Source organism: Oncorhynchus mykiss, chromosome 1 (assembly GCF_057628025.1).
Source record: "Oncorhynchus mykiss isolate SJ-2025 chromosome 1, ASM5762802v1, whole genome shotgun sequence".
Classification (NCBI taxonomy): Eukaryota; Metazoa; Chordata; class Actinopteri; order Salmoniformes; family Salmonidae; genus Oncorhynchus; species Oncorhynchus mykiss.
In genome coordinates, this window is record NC_143022.1 from 19577017 (window position 1) to 19596620 (window position 19604).

Consider the following 19604-nt stretch of genomic DNA (forward strand, 5'->3'; position numbering starts at 1 on the left):
GTTTAGTTGTTTATCTAAAGAGCTGATCAACTCATTTGGATGAGATTGCTTGCTAGCCAGCTAGCAGCGAACATTAGATCATTGTGTAAATTGTTAGCTGGATAGCTAGCTTGGCTAGTGGGCTGATAAAAGAAAACATGGCGTTGTATGTTCAAATTATTGAATAAAAAAACTTAATAATAAAGGAATTTGTTGAATATTTTAAAATAATTTTGTAAGCACAAACATTATACTCACATTTGACAAAGTTATTCTATATGCTCACTGTTAAATGTTCTCTGAAGCGGGGACTTTTGTCAGCCATTCATTTCTTCTTCCTCTTCTTCTTCTTCTTTCTGGCGGTACACGCAAACAAACTTTGAATGTGAAAAATATGCTAAATATATTCATAATACTAACTAAAATAAACAAAACCATCTACTTTGCAAAAAAGTACAATCAGATTCTGCCATTTATGAATATCCTACCTGGCGAAAGATATATTGAAGCGGACTTCAAAATCACCCTTCAAAATGCATCTTATTCTCTTTAGTCCTGCTTGAAATGTGGCCACAAAAAGGCAGCATCCTTGTCGATTTGGGACACGACCTTTGTCTGAATTTCACATGAAACAGATTATCTACTCTATTCATAATGTTACTTTAATTTAGCATTACAATAGCATGAAACACAAATGTCCAAAATGTTTTGATGATTTATTCAGCAAATATGATAAAAACCAAGGTACGTGAAAGACTGATTAGAGATCCTTTCAAGGTGGCAAAGGTAAATATTACAGAAAAGTATCAGAAGTGACAACGTGGTTACCATTCAATGTAGAGAAGAATGCGGCATAGAAGTATGACATACTCCTTGTCAGTCAATGTTAAAGTGGTATCTTCGAGGAGACCGGTTATGAAAATGCTGTGCACAGATTGCATTATTGCGATTTGTTTTAAATACAGTACGTAGTGCATATACGTTTATTGTGTTGAGTACCCGTTTTTGCTGAATATGCCCTTGAAGAAAACATAACATAACATTTTGGGGTTCCTACATTCATTTGCGGCCATTCAGTGGTTTGAAATGCAGCCAGATAATTTAAAGACACTTGAGAGAAAGTATAGTTGGGTCTTCTGAACCCCTGCCCTTTGAAATTTCATTGCACAATATGACACAAACGAGTGGCACTGACACTACCACAATACAACAGAACACAGCTAATAATCATATGCACATCCACATTACCTAAATGAGACAATGGTTAACCTTTCAAAAACCAAAAAAGTACAGTACAAAAGCAGCAACACAAAAACATGTAAAATACATAACCCAGAGCCAAACCTAGACGTTAACTTGACAAGCACAAAAAAACAACACAAAATACAAGAGATTCAGTCTCACTCAACAAATTTAAAAAAGACATGACTTTGGCTCCGTCATCATACAACAATAGCAGATGATCTTTCCTATTGCATGTTATTCTATATGTTCTGGAGTGGCTTATCCTTAACCTTGATATGATCTGGCATTACAACACACTGTACACAGGTTGATGTGTCAGAGCAGTCGATTCCTCTTACCTGCAGGCTGATTGCTAGGTTCAACTGTACTTAGTCTGCTCTATAGACTCGCAGGGTACATACAATGGACCAAATCCAAAAAAGAGTGACCTCATTAGCTTGCCTTCAGATGACTTATGTACAGTGAGCTTCAAAAGTATTGGGACAGTGAAATGTTTTGTTTCTTTGGCTCTGTACTCCGGCACTTTAGATTTGAAATGGTACAATGACTAACAGGTTGAACTGCAGACTGTCAGCTTTAATTTGAGCGGAATTTCATCCATATCGGGTGAACCGTTAAGAAATTACAGGACTTTTATACATAATCCCCCCATTTTAGGGGACCAAAAATATTGGGACATTCACTTATATATGTTTTAAAGTAGTAAAAAGTGAAGTATTTTGTCCCATATTCATAGCACGCAACGACTACATTAAGCTTGTGACTACGAATTTGTTGGATGAATTTGATGTTTGTTTTAGTTGTGTTTCAGAGTATTTTGTGCCCAATAGAAATGAATGGTAAATAATGTAGTGTGTCATGCTAACCTCTCAACATTACAATAACATGGGAGGTTAAATTGCGTCTGTAACTTACAAATAATTTGTAAATAACTGCAAATTGACTGCAAGAAGCCCAAACAGATATAATATTTCACTGAAACATAATAATTTCAAACCTTGCTTACATTTGTATACAATCACATATCTCTCTATTATTTTTGGGGAATACTTTGGAACAGATGTCTAAAAATGTTATCACTTGGAGCTCCTTTGCTGGGGTTTTTACAGCCTTTTATGTCTAACAATAAAAAAATGATTTGCTCAGAAAATTTGGGGCGCCAAATAAAATCAGTCGGGGAACCCTGCTCTACTGGCATATCGGGCGGCAGGGTAGCCTAGTGGTTAGAGTGTTGGACTAGTAACCGGAAGGTTGCAAGTTCAAACCCCCGAGCTGACAAGGTACAAATCTGTCATTCTGCCCCTGCCCCTGACACTGTTCCTAGGCCGTCATTGAAAATAAGAATTGGTTCTTAACTGACTTGCCTAGTTAAATAAAGGTAAATATCAAAGTTCCTGAGTGGGATTTCTGCTACTCTCTGTCGCTCAGTGGGTAGAGTATGCCAGGAGAGTGAGTTAGATTCCCGGGACCACCCATACGTAAAATGTATGCACACATGAATAAGTCGCTTTGGATAAAAGCATCTGCTAAATGGCATATATATTAACGTCAGCTCCAGGTAACACAGAGACAAACAAAACGGGGTCAATATGTAGTCACAATGGTGGCTAAATCTCACTCGAAAATATATGTTTGTGTGTGGGCCAAGCATCTGTATGTGTAGCCCATCATCCCTCACCTGTACCGCCCTCTCCCCTCCCCCTCTTTTCTCTCCATTACGCAGTCACTGGGATGTCCTAGTGGGTGTCAGTGCGTCGTACTTCCTGCCCACTCACCCTGCCAGAAAAGAGTCCAGCATTGGTAAACAACAGGGAAGCTACTCTGAAAATATAGTTTACCAAGCTACCAATTACTTCACACTGGAATAAGTTAAACTACACTAAAGCTACCCTTAAAAAATATATAGTTAATTTAACTAAAGTTACTTTGAAAAAGTACTTCACTAAATCCACACTACTAGGTGAACAAATCTGAAATGCCATAGACTACACTTTAGGGTGATATGCAACCAGAAGGTGTAATTTAGCCTATTTAACACAAAAATTATGTTTCAAGTGAGATTTAGGCAGGTCTGATGCTTTGTAAAAGAAATGAAATGATTGCATACAGCACATATATTTTATTTTTGCAAAATAAGTAGTGTGTAATTCCAGTAGTTATCTACATCCCTACATAGCAAAACAAGTAATTAACTACTGAAAACACTACCAAGATTCGAATTTAGTTAAACTACCACCAAGCTACTGCAAAATGTAGTTAAATCACTAGTTGAACTACATGTGAATGAGCACTGATTGTTAACCCTCACCTAATCTTGCGCTGATTAGAGGGAGAAAAGAGAGAGAGACAGACAAATCCAGACTGACTACCATGATACACAGCAAACACACATTAGCACAGATAAAATACTCACACTAATCAGCTCATATTCTCTCATACATTACACCAGGGTATTATTACAGTTTGTCAGGAATATTCTATGTAAAGAGTTATTTTTGTTGGTGAAGGTTTGCCATTTTCTCTTATGCACGCTAACCATTATTTTTTGCACCACAGTCCAACATTCTTCAAGAATGTTAAATGTTCCAAAAAGTGAACTGAGAGAACAAAGTATGGCATTCGGCAATTTTCACCAGCAAGGTCTCTTTATGCTCCACGTTTATCATTAGCATCACTTGACATTAGTGGAGTGAGTGAGATGCCTTGTACTGACTGTATTGCACACCTGTCCAGCAGGGGGCAGGAGTGGGAGCAATGTTTACAGTAGCAGTGGTACAGTACAGAAATGGTTTCGATTCCAAAACTTTTGTTGCCACATGGCTAAACTAAGACCTTTTGGAGTTTTGTTGTGACCCAGAAAGTTGTGTAGCTAATATCTTTTTTCTCTCCAGAACCCAGTCTTGAGCCAAAACCTCCAATGAGTTCACCACAAAACAGACCCACCATTTAGGGAAACATATTACGAGGTCCCAACTCAGTCATCGGGTATGGGCGTATTACAGTTTCCATGGTAGATATACACCGGCCCCTCACAGCGGTAGTAGAGCTGGAACACATCCCCATATCCATGCTCCCTCCACCAGGTACACAGCTGGCGGTTCCAGCCACAGGCCAACTGGTGGAACAGCCCTGGGTGTTCCATGCCGATCATGCTGAAGAAGTCCTGGTCCCCCAGGTGGCCCCTGAAGTGGTACTGGTCAGCCAGCTGGGCCACGTTTCTGGGCTCCAGGAGTTGGTTGTAGAGGGCTGAGGTCCGCATGGCCCCTAGGTCCAGCAGCATCACGCCACTGTTGAAGCCCGGCAAGCCGTCGGGAGGAGGCTCCCCCACACGGGACTGAGGGTTCTCCTTACGGTACTGCCAGAAGGTGTGTCTGGAGGGGAAAGAGTTAAGGGGAAGTTCAGAGAAAGAACCAAGAGGTTGTTCCGTAAAGCAGGATGTTCACAACAATGCAGATAGAGAAGTAGTGTAAAGATGTGATTACCTAGTTGTGGATTAGTTGGGATAAAAGAGACAGAGCTCATTAGTGCCTAATGATGTCAAATTGACACCAAAAAGTATGACACAATTGCACCTGCACTTTAAGTCAACTAAAATATTCAAATTTATAGACCTCAGTCTTCTCAAAGATATCGTTTTGAGTGAGTAAAGTATTTTTTAAAGACTGTTTTCTTATGCTATACACCACCATACTGCTATATGCTGAAAGCCTAGACAAAGAATCCTATCATGCATTTCTACATGACACATCCAAAGAGGGGGAAACACCGCCCTGCACCATCGGGCCTCTTCCAGAGTGGACAGCACCTCCTCACCCCACCACCCCCATGCTAACAGGACAACATCCCAATCAGAAGAAACCAACAGTTCAGTAAGACAGCTATGCAGAATTGGCACGAAGAATAGAGCACCCTGCTGCAGCCGAGCTAAACCAGGGAAGGCATCTCTTCTTTGTTATTATCAGAAATATAATTATTAGAAATAAAACCTCTTACCCTTATGAGTTCAGTTTTAGGTAAGCTACCCGGGAAAGGGTTCAAGTTAGCTCATATAAATATATGTAGCCTCGGAAACAAATTTCATGAGATGAGTAATTTGCTAATCTTAGAAAATATGAATACATTCGCCATTTCTGAGACTTACTTAGACCACACATTTGATGATATGGCAGTAAGAATACAAGGATATACAGTAACATCTATTGAAAAGACAGGAATGTCTACAGGGGAAGTGTTGCTATGTCCACTACCGGTCAAAAGTTTTTCTTTATTTGTACTATTTACTACACTGTGGAATAATATTGAAGACATCAAAACTATTAAATAACACATATGGAATCATATAGTAACCAAAAAAGTGTTAAACAAATCAAAATATATTTTATATTTGAGATTCTTCAAATAACCACACTTTGCCTTGATGACAGCTTTGCACACTCTTGGCATTCTTTCAACCAGCTTCATTAGGTAGCCACCTGGAATGCATTTCAATTAACAGGTGTGCCTTCTTAATGCGTTTGAGCCAATCAGTTGTGTTGTGACAAGGCGGAGGGGTATACAGAGGATAGCCTCTGTATAGGTGTGTGTGTGTGTGTGTGTGTGTGTGTGTGCGTGTGTGTGTGTGTGTGTGTTTTTGAGCTGGTCCCATTCGATGGCGAGCAGAGCAGATCAGATCTGCTTCAGGCCAGGCCAGGGTCTGCTGAATAAACAGCCCTGCACAAAACAGGAAGAGAGCTGGTCCAGGAGCCAGATGGAGCGCCAGGGGGCTCTGCCAACTCAGCACCCTGCTCTGCCAACACACTAAGCCCATAGATCTACATAGGACATGGCATCTTAAATTACCATGTGTGTGTATATGTTTGCTTATATATTATCTTGCTACACTGTTACAGTTCCTGTCAGTGGTACCAGTTTGCAACAGAATAATATCTGATATCACTGTTGATGAGAACTTGGTTTGGCCAGAACTAGTCGATTGCATAACAGACAGCTCATGTGCATAGTCCTGGCCTGGTTCAGGAGCTCTGTGGCCCTTAGTCTTTAGCCTAACCTTCTGGCTAACCCCAGGGATCTCCGATCTAATGGGTATTTTCTAGGAGAGGAGCAGCCTGCCTCCAGTGTGCTCTGCTCTGCTCTCCAGCTCTAACAGAGGAATGTGAGGCCAGCAGCCTAGTTGTCTGACCGTGTGTTTGCTCAGCTGTGGTTACACTCAGGGCTAAACGCCGACTCTCTAAAACTAATGGTGACGGTACCTCTGTCTCACCTTGAGGGCAGATGAGGTATGGACTGAGTTAGGGGAGCTTAGGGTGGACAGGACAGAGTCATTTAACCCTCTACACACTGCAGGCTTATCCCTCTTTGCAGCATAAAATATTGAATAATGCATACCTGCCAAGCACGCTTCTCTCTCATAAGCAGCAGCTTATGCAGGAAATCCACAGATTGGCAAGGGGCCTGCTATGTCAGGAAATACCTGGGTAAATGTTGTGAATGCAGGAATTTCAAAATGAGGCCAAATGTCTTGGAAATGGTGGCTGATGGGCATGAAGGCACCTTGAGGGGAGCGGTGGAAATGTACGCTGGAGAGGCGGGCCAGGCTGACATACTGTACTCTACTGTGTGATGCGTAGAGTACTGCACTTAAGACACACAGTAGCACAGCTCTGATGTGTTTGCATGGACTGATATATTGATATAACTAGGCAGGTACAGGTATATCATTTTGGTGTGAAGCTTTAAAGGTCAGCTGCCTTTAGGTCGTTTAAAACCAGTGAAGTTGTTTCTATGTAGCATTGATATGAGTCATTATTCTAGTGTCAAAATTGACTACAAAGTGTAAATAGGATAATTTTGGTCCTGTCTCAAGTCCTGTCTCATCCAAAACTGAGTTTTGTAAGTGAGTTCGTCATGCCTTACTGGAGGTTTGGGTATGGATTACGATCATGCACATGTACCCAGTGACCACTTAGAGAAGCTGCTGTGCTGATTGCACAATATTTGTACATTTTAGTCATTTAGCAGACACTCTTATCCAGAGTGACTTACAGGAGCAATTATAGTTAAATACCTTGCTCAAGGGGACAACAACATATTTTTCACCTAGTCAGCTTGGAGATTTGAACCAGAGACCTTTCGGTTACTGGCCCAACGCTCTTAACAGCTAGGCTACAATCATTGCAGCCAGAACCTATTACGAAGCGCCTCAAACTTGTTTACATAAGACAACACGTTGCCAATGTTATGCTAAAATAACTGTTGGCCCTAATCCCTTTATGGAGTGGCCACTTGCTGAAGTGTTTGTCAATCCCTCAAATGTGACACTTTTTGGGGGGCAAAATTAGAATTGAGACGATCAGAGCACACCTGAATAACAACTGCAACTTGTCAATATTCCAAAAACCCATTTGCAAGAATCTTGTGTTCCCGCGACCTGTTTTGCAACATGATTCCTAAAGAAACACTGCCCGACAGACCAACACACACTCTGGTAGTTGTACAAAACAAAATGGCATGAAGCACACACGTCGCCACTCGGCAGTGACTTGATAAGTTGATTGTGGCCTGGCTGCTCAATGTGCTTGCTAGCTACTACTTGCTAGCTTCATTAAAAAAGGAAAAGAAAAGGGGACAGAGTTGGAACTTAGATAGCTACTTTGAAAGCTTGCAGATGATGAAGTTGTAGACATGTTATTGTTCTTAGAAAACAGTCCGGGGCACGCAGCCAGACTTTCCCGACTCGATAGACCGTATGCAGTGCACTGACTAGTTTTACTAGCACCTTTTTTAACTTGAGAAATACTGCAACAAACACCTTAGCAAGATGCAAAATTGCACGACTAAGACCTGCTCTGGCAAAAACATCTGAATGAATTTCAGATTTCTTGATTCATCTTAATTCTGACTATTGTTAAAGGAAGTGACCATTTTGAGGAAGTGGCTATGTTATTGCTACGGTGACTCAGGAGGGACAAACAACAGTACCTGCCAGGGTACGATACGCGAACATAACACACCCATATCAAACCACACCCCCAAGACAACTCTTGTTTGGCTTTAGTGACGGCCACTAGCATTTCTTAATGAGCAATCTTCAAAACGACGCCAAATCAGGAAGTGCAGTCACCCTTTAAAGACTGTGCACTTAATTGTATGTCTCCTCTGTTGTCTGTCACGTTCTTGGACTTGGGCCTTGGCTTTGTGATGGGAGAAGGTTGCATGTTATCATTGGTATGCTTGCATGGATGTCCACCCTCCCATAGAGGAACACACAGACACTCTGGCCAATTGGCAGAAGCAATGAGGAGCCCGCCAAGATTGCTCTACAACTATTCAGAGGATGGTTTGCAAATGCGCTGTGAAAACACAGGCAATGTGAAAAACACACGTTCCCCTCACCATCTTCCTCCCTCCATCTCAAAGAAGGCTTTGTGGTCTGAAGTTCAGAGGAGCTTGTTCTCAAGGACATTTCAGTTTAAAGTCAGTATCTGAAGTCAGGAAACAATAGAGCGAATGCCTCCTACCACAAACCGATTCTGGCACTAAAACTGCACCTAACAAGCTGTATAGGGCCATAAGCAAACGAGAAAATTCAAACCAGATGTAGCGTTTTTCGTGGCCGGTGCTTTTAATGCAGGGAAACTGAAATCCATTTTACATAATTTTTACCAGAATGTCACCTTTAGATCAGCATACAAGGCCCTCCCTCGCTCTCCCATTGGCTAATCAGATCATAAATCTATCCTCCTGCTTCCTGCTTACAAGCAAAAACTCAAACAGGAAGTATCAGTGACGTGCTCAATACAGAATTGGTCCAATGAAGCAGATGCTAAGCTACAGGACTGTTTAGCTAGCACATAATGTAATATGTTCCGGGATTCATCTGACAATAGCGAAGAGTTTACCACATCAGTCACCGGCTTCATTAATAAGTGCATCGATGATGTTGTCCCCACAGTGACCGTATGTACAGTGCCTTCAGAAAGTATTCATTCATCCACCCATGACTTATTCCACATTTGTGACAGACCGGCTTGATTCAGTCTTATGTAGCAACATTTGAAATTGTGTTTTTTTAGTTTTTATTTTACATTGGATAAAAGTAGTTATAGAAAATGGTATATCATATACTACAGTTGAGGAACAATGGGAAAGTAATTCCGCTTTGAAAGTTGATCAACTTTTAACCTCACTTTTGAGAAAATGGCCCTTGAATGTTTTGATACCTAGAGTACTGAAGAGCTCTTCTTTGTCTACACCCATTCAGCATCGATCACACCCTCAAACGCATTAAGAAGGAAAGAAATTCCACAAATGAACTTTTAACAAGGCACACCTGTTAATTGAAATGCATTCCACACCTTATGAAGCTGGTTGAGAGAATGCCAAGAGTGTGCAAAGCTGTCATCAAGGCAAAGGGTGGCTACTTTGAAGAATCTCAAATATAAAATATATTTATTTATTTTTAACACTTTTTTAGTTTCTACATGATTCCATATTTTATCGTTACTATTATTCTACAATGTAGAAAATAGTAAAAATAAAGAAAACCCTTGAATTAGTAGGTGTGTCCAAATATTTGACTGGTACTGTATGCCTCATCACAATTCTATCTCAGAGATCTACAGACAGTTCCTTGGACTTGGTATAGTATAGCTTGGACTTGATATGGTATAGCTTCTGCTCATACATGCACTTTCAACTGTGGGACCTTATATAGACAGGTGTGTTTCTTTTTAAATCATGTCCTAACATTTGAATTGGCCATAGGTGGACTACAATTAAGCTTGAGGGGTCAATACACACCCTGCTTTGATTCCAAGCTGTATCACAACCGGCCATGATTGGGAGTCCCATAGGGCAGCTCACAATTGGCCCAGCTTTGTCCGGCTGAGGGTTTGGCCGGGGTAGGCAGCCATTGTAAATAAGAATTTGTTCTTAACTGACTTGCCTAGTTAAATGGTAAAATAAAAATGTACACTGACTATGCACACACACACTGGACTCTACCCACACTCACACTTACTTACGCTGACACCCCAACACACACATACACACATTACATACGCCCACACACACAACATGCGCACAACATGCATGCTGCCGCCACACACACATTCACAAGCATTTCACTGTTAGTCTACACCGGTTGTTTATGAAGCATGTGACAAATAACATTTGATTTGATTTGAGCAGAGAAGCTTTGCCGGACTTTCCTTGACTGCTGTGGAGAGAGGCTCAGGCAGTGTCAAAGAAAACCTTTAAACACTGCTTTTATCCACATGCCTCCAACTCCCAAAAACTCCCTTATCTACTTGGTGAACCGATCTCAGAGAGGGAAGGGAGTTTGGAGCCTTTGGCGCAGGAGAAAGCTCATCTCAAAGGCCTCCAGGTGTTAATTCCTGCTATTTGATGCCCCAGACGCAGATTTGCTTTTATCCTTGTAACCTCCACTCGGGAGTTTAGCTTGAAAGGCCACAAGAAAGAGAAAACTTCAAAGAAACGCAGAGAACTAAAAGTCTAATCAATTGTTTCGTCTCTACTACCTGGTATGGTGAACTGACAGTTTGAGTTACAGTACTGCATCTCCATTCCTTGGGGTGTCTTCAAAGTGTAACAAGTTCATTTGTGAGCTCTACCAAAATTGAAATCACAGTAATACATTTACATAAACCTTTTAAATATAAAGGTAGCGTTACAGCTTTGATACTTAAGAGAAAGCCAGTAATGAAGTTGCAGGAAGGGGGTAGCCACCACTGTTGCCTGGTGACAGTTAATAGACAATGACCTTGTCAACAATGTCTGCTGCACAAAGTGGGCTTCACTATGAAATAACAAGGCGCTAATAGCGGAATACGAAACGTAAAACATCCGACCAACAGCCCCATCATATGAACAAAACAATCTATCTCAGATTAGAACTTTCTACTGCCATCAAATGTCAATCTCCCAATGGAGTTTGTCCCTTTGTTAAATGATTCTCAGAGTCATTTATCTTTGGGCATTGTGTGTCAACAAAACAAGGGAGAGTGAAAGGTATTTTGGTGAAAATTTTCTGACCTTGTTTATGAGAAGAACATCTTGTTTATGAGAAGGCACTTGTTGTGCTTCAATCCAGATCTTGGGAGACCCTGAGGGGGACTTAACACTATGTCTTCTAGCCAAACAGGATGATGTGAATCACAAACACCAACGCACACTCCAATGCGTGCGTCCGCCCTATTCTGAATGCTAATTCATTAGCCTTGCCCCCCGATACACAAACATGAGCTTCAATGGGAGGATAGTGAGGCGAGCTGGAGGAATAGAGGCCTCGCCTCCTATTGCAAGTGTTTCCTCTCCCTGCAGCTCAGCAAAGTCTAGTGGGACTGACAGCTTTCCTTTGACACTGTAGATTGTTTTATTGCCCCTTTATAAATAGCAGCTATAAGCTCCAAACGTACTTGTTGACATAGCTCTGTTGTACTGTCCTCCTTCCCCGTCCCCCAGACTGTAGGAAAGGGGGCTTTAAAGGCCATCTATCTCCTTTAAGTCAAGTCAATCGGCGTGCCACATATTCCGTCCCTCTGCGACCGGCTAGGGCAACATTGACACAGCCTTTCACTCCTCCATATGGCTGTTTTGACACCAGGACTTTTGTTGAATAGCAAGCCATCATACAGACAGAGGAGGAGAACCCTGGCCTATACCTACTGCTGAGTTAGGGCCAGGGAGAGCTAGAGCCAGGTTGAGGAGTGAGCTACAATGGGGGAGGTATGTAGTTAGGGTGGGATACAATTCCATATTGGTGGCATACTTGAATGTCCACAGGGTACGTGCATAAACACACTCACACAGCAGCAAGCATGCACAAGCACACACTTCTGTCCACTAAAGTAAATCAAATCCTCTGAGGATATGGCTGGGAAATTGCAGTGTGAAAAATTGCTAATTTCTAAGTCCTCATCATGTCTAAGGTCGTTAACACCACAGTGACATAGCCAAAAGTAGAGTAAACATGTTCCTTTCTAGGAATTGAACAAATCTGCTCAGGCACATCCAATTACATGAATCGAGCGAAATGTGCAGGAAACTGTGTCACAGAAAAGTTTTAGATAACAGAGCCCAGAAGGAACTGTTTAAAAGTGGACGGCGTGGTTAATGTGCCAGGACACGTGTTAACAATTACTAGTGTACCAGAATATTTCACCTCTCACTTCTCCTGCATGTCAAATATCTCTCTGCTGTTTTCAGCCCGAAGTCTAAAAGCAACAGAGAAACCAGGATTCAGTTTCGCAACATTAGATAAACATGAACTCGATGTATGTTGATCATGGGGTATAAGCAACGGATATGCAACCCAATCGCATGAGGCCAAAGGGGTTGTGGCTAGATGGAATACAGCAGGGATCCTCAACTGGATGTCGAATTTGGCCCGCAGATGATTTTGTTTGGCACCTGAAGGACTCTCAGACCATGAGAAACAAGATTCTCTGGTCTGATGAAACCAAGATTGAACTCTTTGGCCTGAATACCAAGCGTCACATCTGGAAGAAACTTGGCACCATCCTTACGTTGAAGCATGGTGGTGGCAGCATCGGGCTGTGGGGATGTTTTTCAGCAGCAGGGACTGGGAGACTAGTCAGCATAGAAGGAAAGATGAACGGAGCAAAGTAAAGAGATCCTTGATGAAAACCTGCTCCAGAGCGCTCAGGACCTCAGACTGGGGCGAAGGTTCACCTTCCTAACAGGACAACAACCTAAGCACGCAGCCAAGACAACGCAGGAGTGGCTTCGGGACAAGTTTCTGAATGTCCTTGAGTGGCCCAGCGAGAGCCCAGATTTGAACCTGTTTGAACATCTCTGGAGAGATCTGAACATAGCTGTGCAGCGACGCTCCCCATCCGACCTGACAGAGCTGGAGGGGATCTTCAGAGAATAATGGGAGAAACTCACCAAATACAGGTGTGCCAAACTTTTATGGTCATACCCAAGAAGACTCGAGGCTGTAATATTTCAGTCCCCCCTCCCCCCAAAAAAACAGAAATATCAAGAAAGTATTTATACCCCTTGACTTATTCCACATTTTGTTGTGTTACAGCCGTTTTACGGTCTCCTAACCAATTGTGCTATTATGTGTTTTTTTTCCATGATATTTGTAAATGATTTTGTACATAATGTTTCTGCAACCGTATCTTACGGAAGAAAAGAGCTTCTGGATATCAGGACAATGATCACTCACCTCGGATTAGACGAAGATTTCTTCAACAACAACAAGCAGGACTCAAACGATATTCTCCAAACACCCCACAGGGCAGACATCCCAATTATTTGCAAAAGGAAGCGACGCAGAGGACAAAGAGGAGGATGCCTCATCCGGACCCGCAGAAGACAACTAGGAAAGCTGCCGTTACCGTCAATATTACTCGCCAACGTGCAATCATTGGACAATAAACTAGACGAGGTAAGATCACGAATATCCTACAAAAACTGTAATATCCTATGCTTCACAGAATTGTGGCTGAATGACGAGGAAATAAGCAAACAGGAAACCATTCACACAGAGGCCGCGCTCCTAGTGGCCAGAGACTTTAATGAAGGGAAACTTAAATCAGTTCTACCAAATCTCTATTAACATGTTAAATGTGCAACCAGAGGGAAAAAAATCTAGATCACCTGTACTCCACACACAGAGACGCGTACGAAGCTCTCCCTTGCCCTCCATTTGGTAAATCCGACCACAACTCTATACTTCTGATTCCTTCTTACAAGCAAAAATTAAAGCAGGAAGCACCAGCGACTCGGTCTATAAAAAATGGTCAGATGAAGCAGATGCTAAACTACAGGACTGCTTTGCTATCACAGACTGGAACATGTTTCTTGATTCTTCCGATGACATTAAGGAGTCCACCACATCAGTCACTGGCTTTATCAATAAGTGCATCAAGGACGTCGTCCCCACAGTGACTGTACGTACATACCCCAACCAGAAGCCATGGATTACAGGCAACATTCGCACTGAGCTAAAGGGTAGAGCTGCCGCTTTCAAGGTGCGGGACTCTAACCGGAAGCTTACAAGAAATCCCGCTATGCCCTGCGACAATACAGGGCTAAGATTGAATCATACTACACCGGCTCCGATGCTCGTCGGATGTGGCAGGGCTTGCAAACTATTACAGACTACAAAGGGAAGCACAGCCACGAGCTGCCCAGTGACACGAGCCTACCAGACGAGCTAAATAACTTCTATGCTCGCTTCGAGGCAAGCAACACTGAGGCATGCATGAGCGCATCAGCTGTTCTGGACGACAGTGTGATCACGCTCTCTGTAGCCGACGTGAGTACACAAGGCTGCGGGGCCAGACGGATTACCAGGACATGTGCTCCGGGCATGTGCTGACCAACTGGCAGGTGTCTTCACTGACATTTTAAACATGTCCATGATTGAGTCTGTAATACCAACATGCTTCAAGCAGACCACCATAGTCTCTGTGCCCAAGAACACAAAGGCAACCTGCCTAAATGACTACAGACCCGTAGCACTCACATTCGTAGCCATGAAGTGCTTTGAAAGGGTGGTAATGGCTCACATCAACACCATTATCCCAGAAACCCTAGACCAACTCCAATTTTCATACCGCCCAAACAGATCCAAAGATGATGCAATCTCTATTGCATTCCACACTGCCCTTTCCCACCTGGACAAAAGGAACACCTATGTGAGAATGCTGTTCATTGACTACAGCTCAGCGTTCAACACCATAGTACCCTCAAACCACATCACCAAGCTAAGGATCCTGGGACTAAACACCTCCCTCTGCAACTGGATCCTGGACTTCCTGACAGGCCGCCCCCAGGTGGTAAGAGTAGGCAACAATACGTCTGCCACGCTGATCCTTAACACTGGGGGCCCTCAGGGGTGTGTACTTAGTACCCTCCTGTATTCCCTGTTCACCCACGACTGCGTAGCCAAACACGACTCCAACTCCATTAAGTTTGCTGATGACACAACAGTGGTAGGCCTGATCACCGACAACGATGAGACGGTCTACAGGGAGAAGGTCAGAAAACTGGCAGTGTGGTGCCAGGACAACAACCTCTCCCTCAATGTGAGCAAGACAAAGGAGCTGATCGTGAAAAGGCGGGCCGAACATTAACATCAACGGGGCTGTAGTGGAGTGGGTCAAGAGTTTCAAGTTCCTTGGTGTCCACATCACCAACAAACTATCACGGTCCAAACATACCAAGACAGTTGTGAAGAGGGCACCATAACACCTTTTCCCCCTCAAGAAACTGAAAAGATATGTCATGGGTCTTCCTGCCAGCCAGGACCTATATAATAGGCGGTGTCAGAGGAAAGCCCATAAAATTGTCAGACTCCAGTCACCCAAGTTATAGACTAGTTAAAACCTGTTAAAGAGGCTGCGAATTTTTGCAGCTTTTTGTTAAAAATCGCGCAAAATTTCAACGTCCTGCTACTCATGCCAGGAATATAGTATATGCATATGATTAGTATGTGTGGATAGAAAACACTCTGAATTTTATAAATTTATAATTTTATAAATCATGTCTGTGACTATAACAGAACGTGTTTAGCAGGCAAAATCCCAAGGAAAACTGTTCACAAAAACAAAAATATATATATCCCTCCGCCAGTCTCTGTATTGTCTATGGCAAGGGAAAATAGGGCCCAGTTTACAATGCCTACAGCTTCCACACGATGTCGCCAGTAATGTCAATTGATTTTAAATTTATCCTTGGTAAAATGAGGAATAGGCACTTCCTGTCGTCGAGTACACCGGAGGAAGTTATAAAAGAGAGAATGTGGACCATGATTTCAAAACGTGCTGCTATTGAATACAGATCGCCCCGTGATCAATTTGATTGATTATTAACGTTTACTAATACCTAAAGTTGGATTACAAAAGTAGTTTGAAGTGTTTTGTCAAAGTTTATAGGCAACTTTTTTAATTTAAAAAAATGACGTTGCGTTTTGGAACGGTGCTTTTTCATGGATCAGACGGGCTTCATAAATGGACATTTTGGGTATACATGGACAGATTTAATCGGAAAAAAGACCAAATAGGAGTGCCAACAAAGAAGCTCGTCAAAGGTAATGAATGTTTTATATTTTATTTCTGCGTTTTGTGTAGCGCCGGCTACGCTAATTATTTTGTTTACGTCCCCTTTGGGTATTTCGTGGGTTTCATGCTATCAGATAATAGCTTCTCATGCTTTCGCCGAAAAGCATTTTAAAAATCTGACATGTTGGCTAGATTCACAACGAGTGTAGCTTTAATTGAGTACCCTGCATGTGTGTTTTAATGAAAGTTTGAGTTGTATCGAGTACTATTAGTTGTCACTCTGAAATTTCCGCTGATGTAAAAGTTAAGTTCTCTGCTACCGCACGGCAAGTGGTACCGGAGCGCCAAGTCTAGGACCAAAAGGCTCCTCTACCCCCAAGCCATAAGACTGCTGAACAATTCATAACCACCCGCCACCCCTCCCTTTTGTACACTGCTGCTACTCGCTGTTTGTTTGTTACCTATGCATAGTTCTTCACCCCCATCTACATGTACAGATTACCTCAACTAGCTTGTACCCCCGCACACTGACTAGGTACCGGTGCCCCCTGTATATAGCCTTGTTATTGTTATTCTTATTGTGTTACTTTTTATTTTAGTCTACTTGGTAAATATTTTCATCTTGAACTGCACTGTAGGTTAAGGGCTTGTAAGTAAGCATTTCACGGTAAAGTCTTCACTTGTTGTATTTGGCGCTTGTAACAAATAAAGTTTGATTTGATTGCTGCCAAAGGAGGGTCAACCAGTTATTAAATCCAAAGGTTCACATACTTTTCCCACCCTACACTGTGAATGTTTACACGGTGTGTTCAATAAAGACAGGAAAACCTATAATTGTTTGTGTGTTATTAGTTTAAGCAGACTGTGTTTGTCTGTTGTTGTGACCTAGATGAAGATCAGATCAAATTTTATGACCAATTTATGCAGAAATCCAGGTATTTCCTAAGGGTTCACATACTTGTTCTTGCCACTGTATATAAGTATTCACATCCCTGGGTCTATACATGTTACAGTCTCCTGTGGCAACGATTACAGCTGTTAGGAGCCTCCACTGCCAGAAAGACTCAGATGAGGAAGGGAATGACCAACCTCAGTGATTTTCAGAAAAATGAAAATAGTGAAACATAAATAAAGTTATCATTTTTAGATAAAACTATACTAAATATATTCAGGTCACCAAATAATTGATTAAAACACACTGTTTCGCAATGAAGGTCTACAGTAGCTTCAACAGCACTCTGTAGGATAGCACTATGGTGTAGCCTGAAAACAGCTAGTGTCCGTCCTTCTCTGGGTACATTGACTTTAATACAAAACCTAGGAGACTCGTGGTTCTCATCCCCTTCCATAGACATACACAGTAATTACGACAACTTCCGGAAGACGTCCTCCAACCGATCAGAGCTCTTGCAGCATGAACTGACATGTTGTCCATCTAATCAAAGTATCAGATAATTAATCTAGTACTAAAATCACAAGCAACAGCTAGCTAGCATGGCAGTGTATAAAATGTGGTGAGTAGTTGACTCAGAGAAATACAATAGTTGAATAGTCTTGAACAAATATAATTCTTCAAAAATGTAGGAGAAGCAAAAGAGAGAGCGAGCTAGCTACATTTAATATTTTCTCCACTTAAACTTACTTAGCTAGTGAATGCAACTAGCTAGTTTAGCCTACTCCAACACTCGGCTCAAACCGAGAGGGATGCTATGTTACCTAGCTGGCTATCCAACACCGGAACTCTTCCAAGTCATTGTAAGCATTTGGTTTTATTAATTTATTGTAGCTGCTAAACTGCTTCCTAACTGCACACTGTACTGCATGATTGTAGCGAGTTTACTAACGTGTTAGTTCTATAAGATATGTTGTTGACGTTAGCTAATATGGTGACAACGGCTGTGTATAGCGATTAGCATTTATAATATGAAGGTTCGGCTGGGAAAGGTTTTTTCGCCTGGTCACAGACAGCTGATGTGTTGTGCACAAGCGAAGGGAAAAGTTGAGCGGGGAAGAGCGCGTAAATTATATAACGATCTGGCTGCTATGAAAGTGAACGGTGTTTGTGTGTGATCAGGGGTGTATTCATTCCGCTGCTTCTTTTTTTATTTAATTTAAAAAAAAATCTCTCCAATTTTGTGGTATCCAATTGGTAGCAGCTACTATTGTTGAAAAGCTTTTCTTAACTTCTTTGCGCACCCATCCCGTTAGCGGGATCATTTTCGTCAACATCCGCTGAATTGCAGAGCGCCAAATTCAAATTAAATTACTAAAAATATTACATTTTCATGAAATCACCAGTGCAATATAGCAAAACAGGCTTAGCTTGTTGTTAATCCACCTGGCGTGTCAGATTTCAAAAAAGCTTTACAGCAAAAGCTATCCAAGCGTTTATGTTAGGACATCTCTCTCAGCAGACAAAACATTACAAACAGCTAGCAGCAAAGTAGATTGGTCACGAAAGTCAGAAAAGCAATAAAATGAATCGCTTACCTTTGATGATCTTCGGATGTTTGCACTCACGAGACTCCCAGTTACACAATAAATGTTCCTTTTGTTCGATAAAGATTATTTTTATATCCAAAAACCTCCATTTGGTTGGCGCGTTTTGTTCAGAAATCAGGTCATGACGGGCAGACGAAAATTCCAAATAGTATCCGTAAAGTTCGTAGAAACATGTCAAAGTTTTTTTATAATCAATCCTCAGGTTGTTTTTACAGTAAATAATCGATAATATTTCAACCTGACTGTAGCTTTTTCAATAGGAGAGAGTGAAAATGTCTGCTCCAAGCTGTAGCGCATGCACAACTGCCATCCACTGACGCGATGTAATCGTTCTCGCTAATTTTTCAGAAGCGTGAAACTATGTCTAAATACTGTTCACAGCATGTGGAAGTCATAGAGAAAGGAATCTGGTTGATATCCCTTTAAATGGAGGGAAGGCATGCAAAGGAACAGGGAGATTAGTTTCTCTTAGGCACTTCCTTGTTGGATTTTCCTCAGGTTTTCACCTGCAATATCAGTTCTGTTATACTCACAGACAATATTTTGACCGTTTTGGAAACTTTAGAGTGTGTTCTATCCTAATCTGATTATATGCATGTTCTAGATTCTGGGCCTGAGAAATAGGCAGTTTCATTTGGGTACGTTTTTCATCCAAACATCAAAATACTGTCCCCTACACTCAACAGGTTAAACAGAAGTCAACGGAAGGAAACTGGGATAAACATACCAGAACTTTTCCAATAGAAACTCTTGTTTGCAACTGTTGGACTAATGATTACACCCTATATCAGCTAGAGGCAGGCAAAATTATGCAGGCAAGAT

The 19604-nt window shown here is 41.8% G+C and overlaps 1 protein-coding gene across 2 annotated transcripts in view; it reads right to left on the reverse strand.

Moving 5' to 3' along the window:
* Window positions 1-682: 682 nt before the first annotated feature.
* The window catches only part of xxylt1 (xyloside xylosyltransferase 1), a 71423-nt gene continuing 52501 nt past the window's right edge, over window positions 683-19604 (reverse strand). For both annotated transcript variants that reach the window (XM_021574921.3, XM_090198012.1), the window contains exon 5: window positions 683-4595. In XM_021574921.3, the coding sequence (XP_021430596.1) occupies window positions 4199-4595 (397 nt within the window). In that variant the 3' untranslated portion in view covers window positions 683-4198. The remainder of the gene's footprint in view (window positions 4596-19604) is intronic.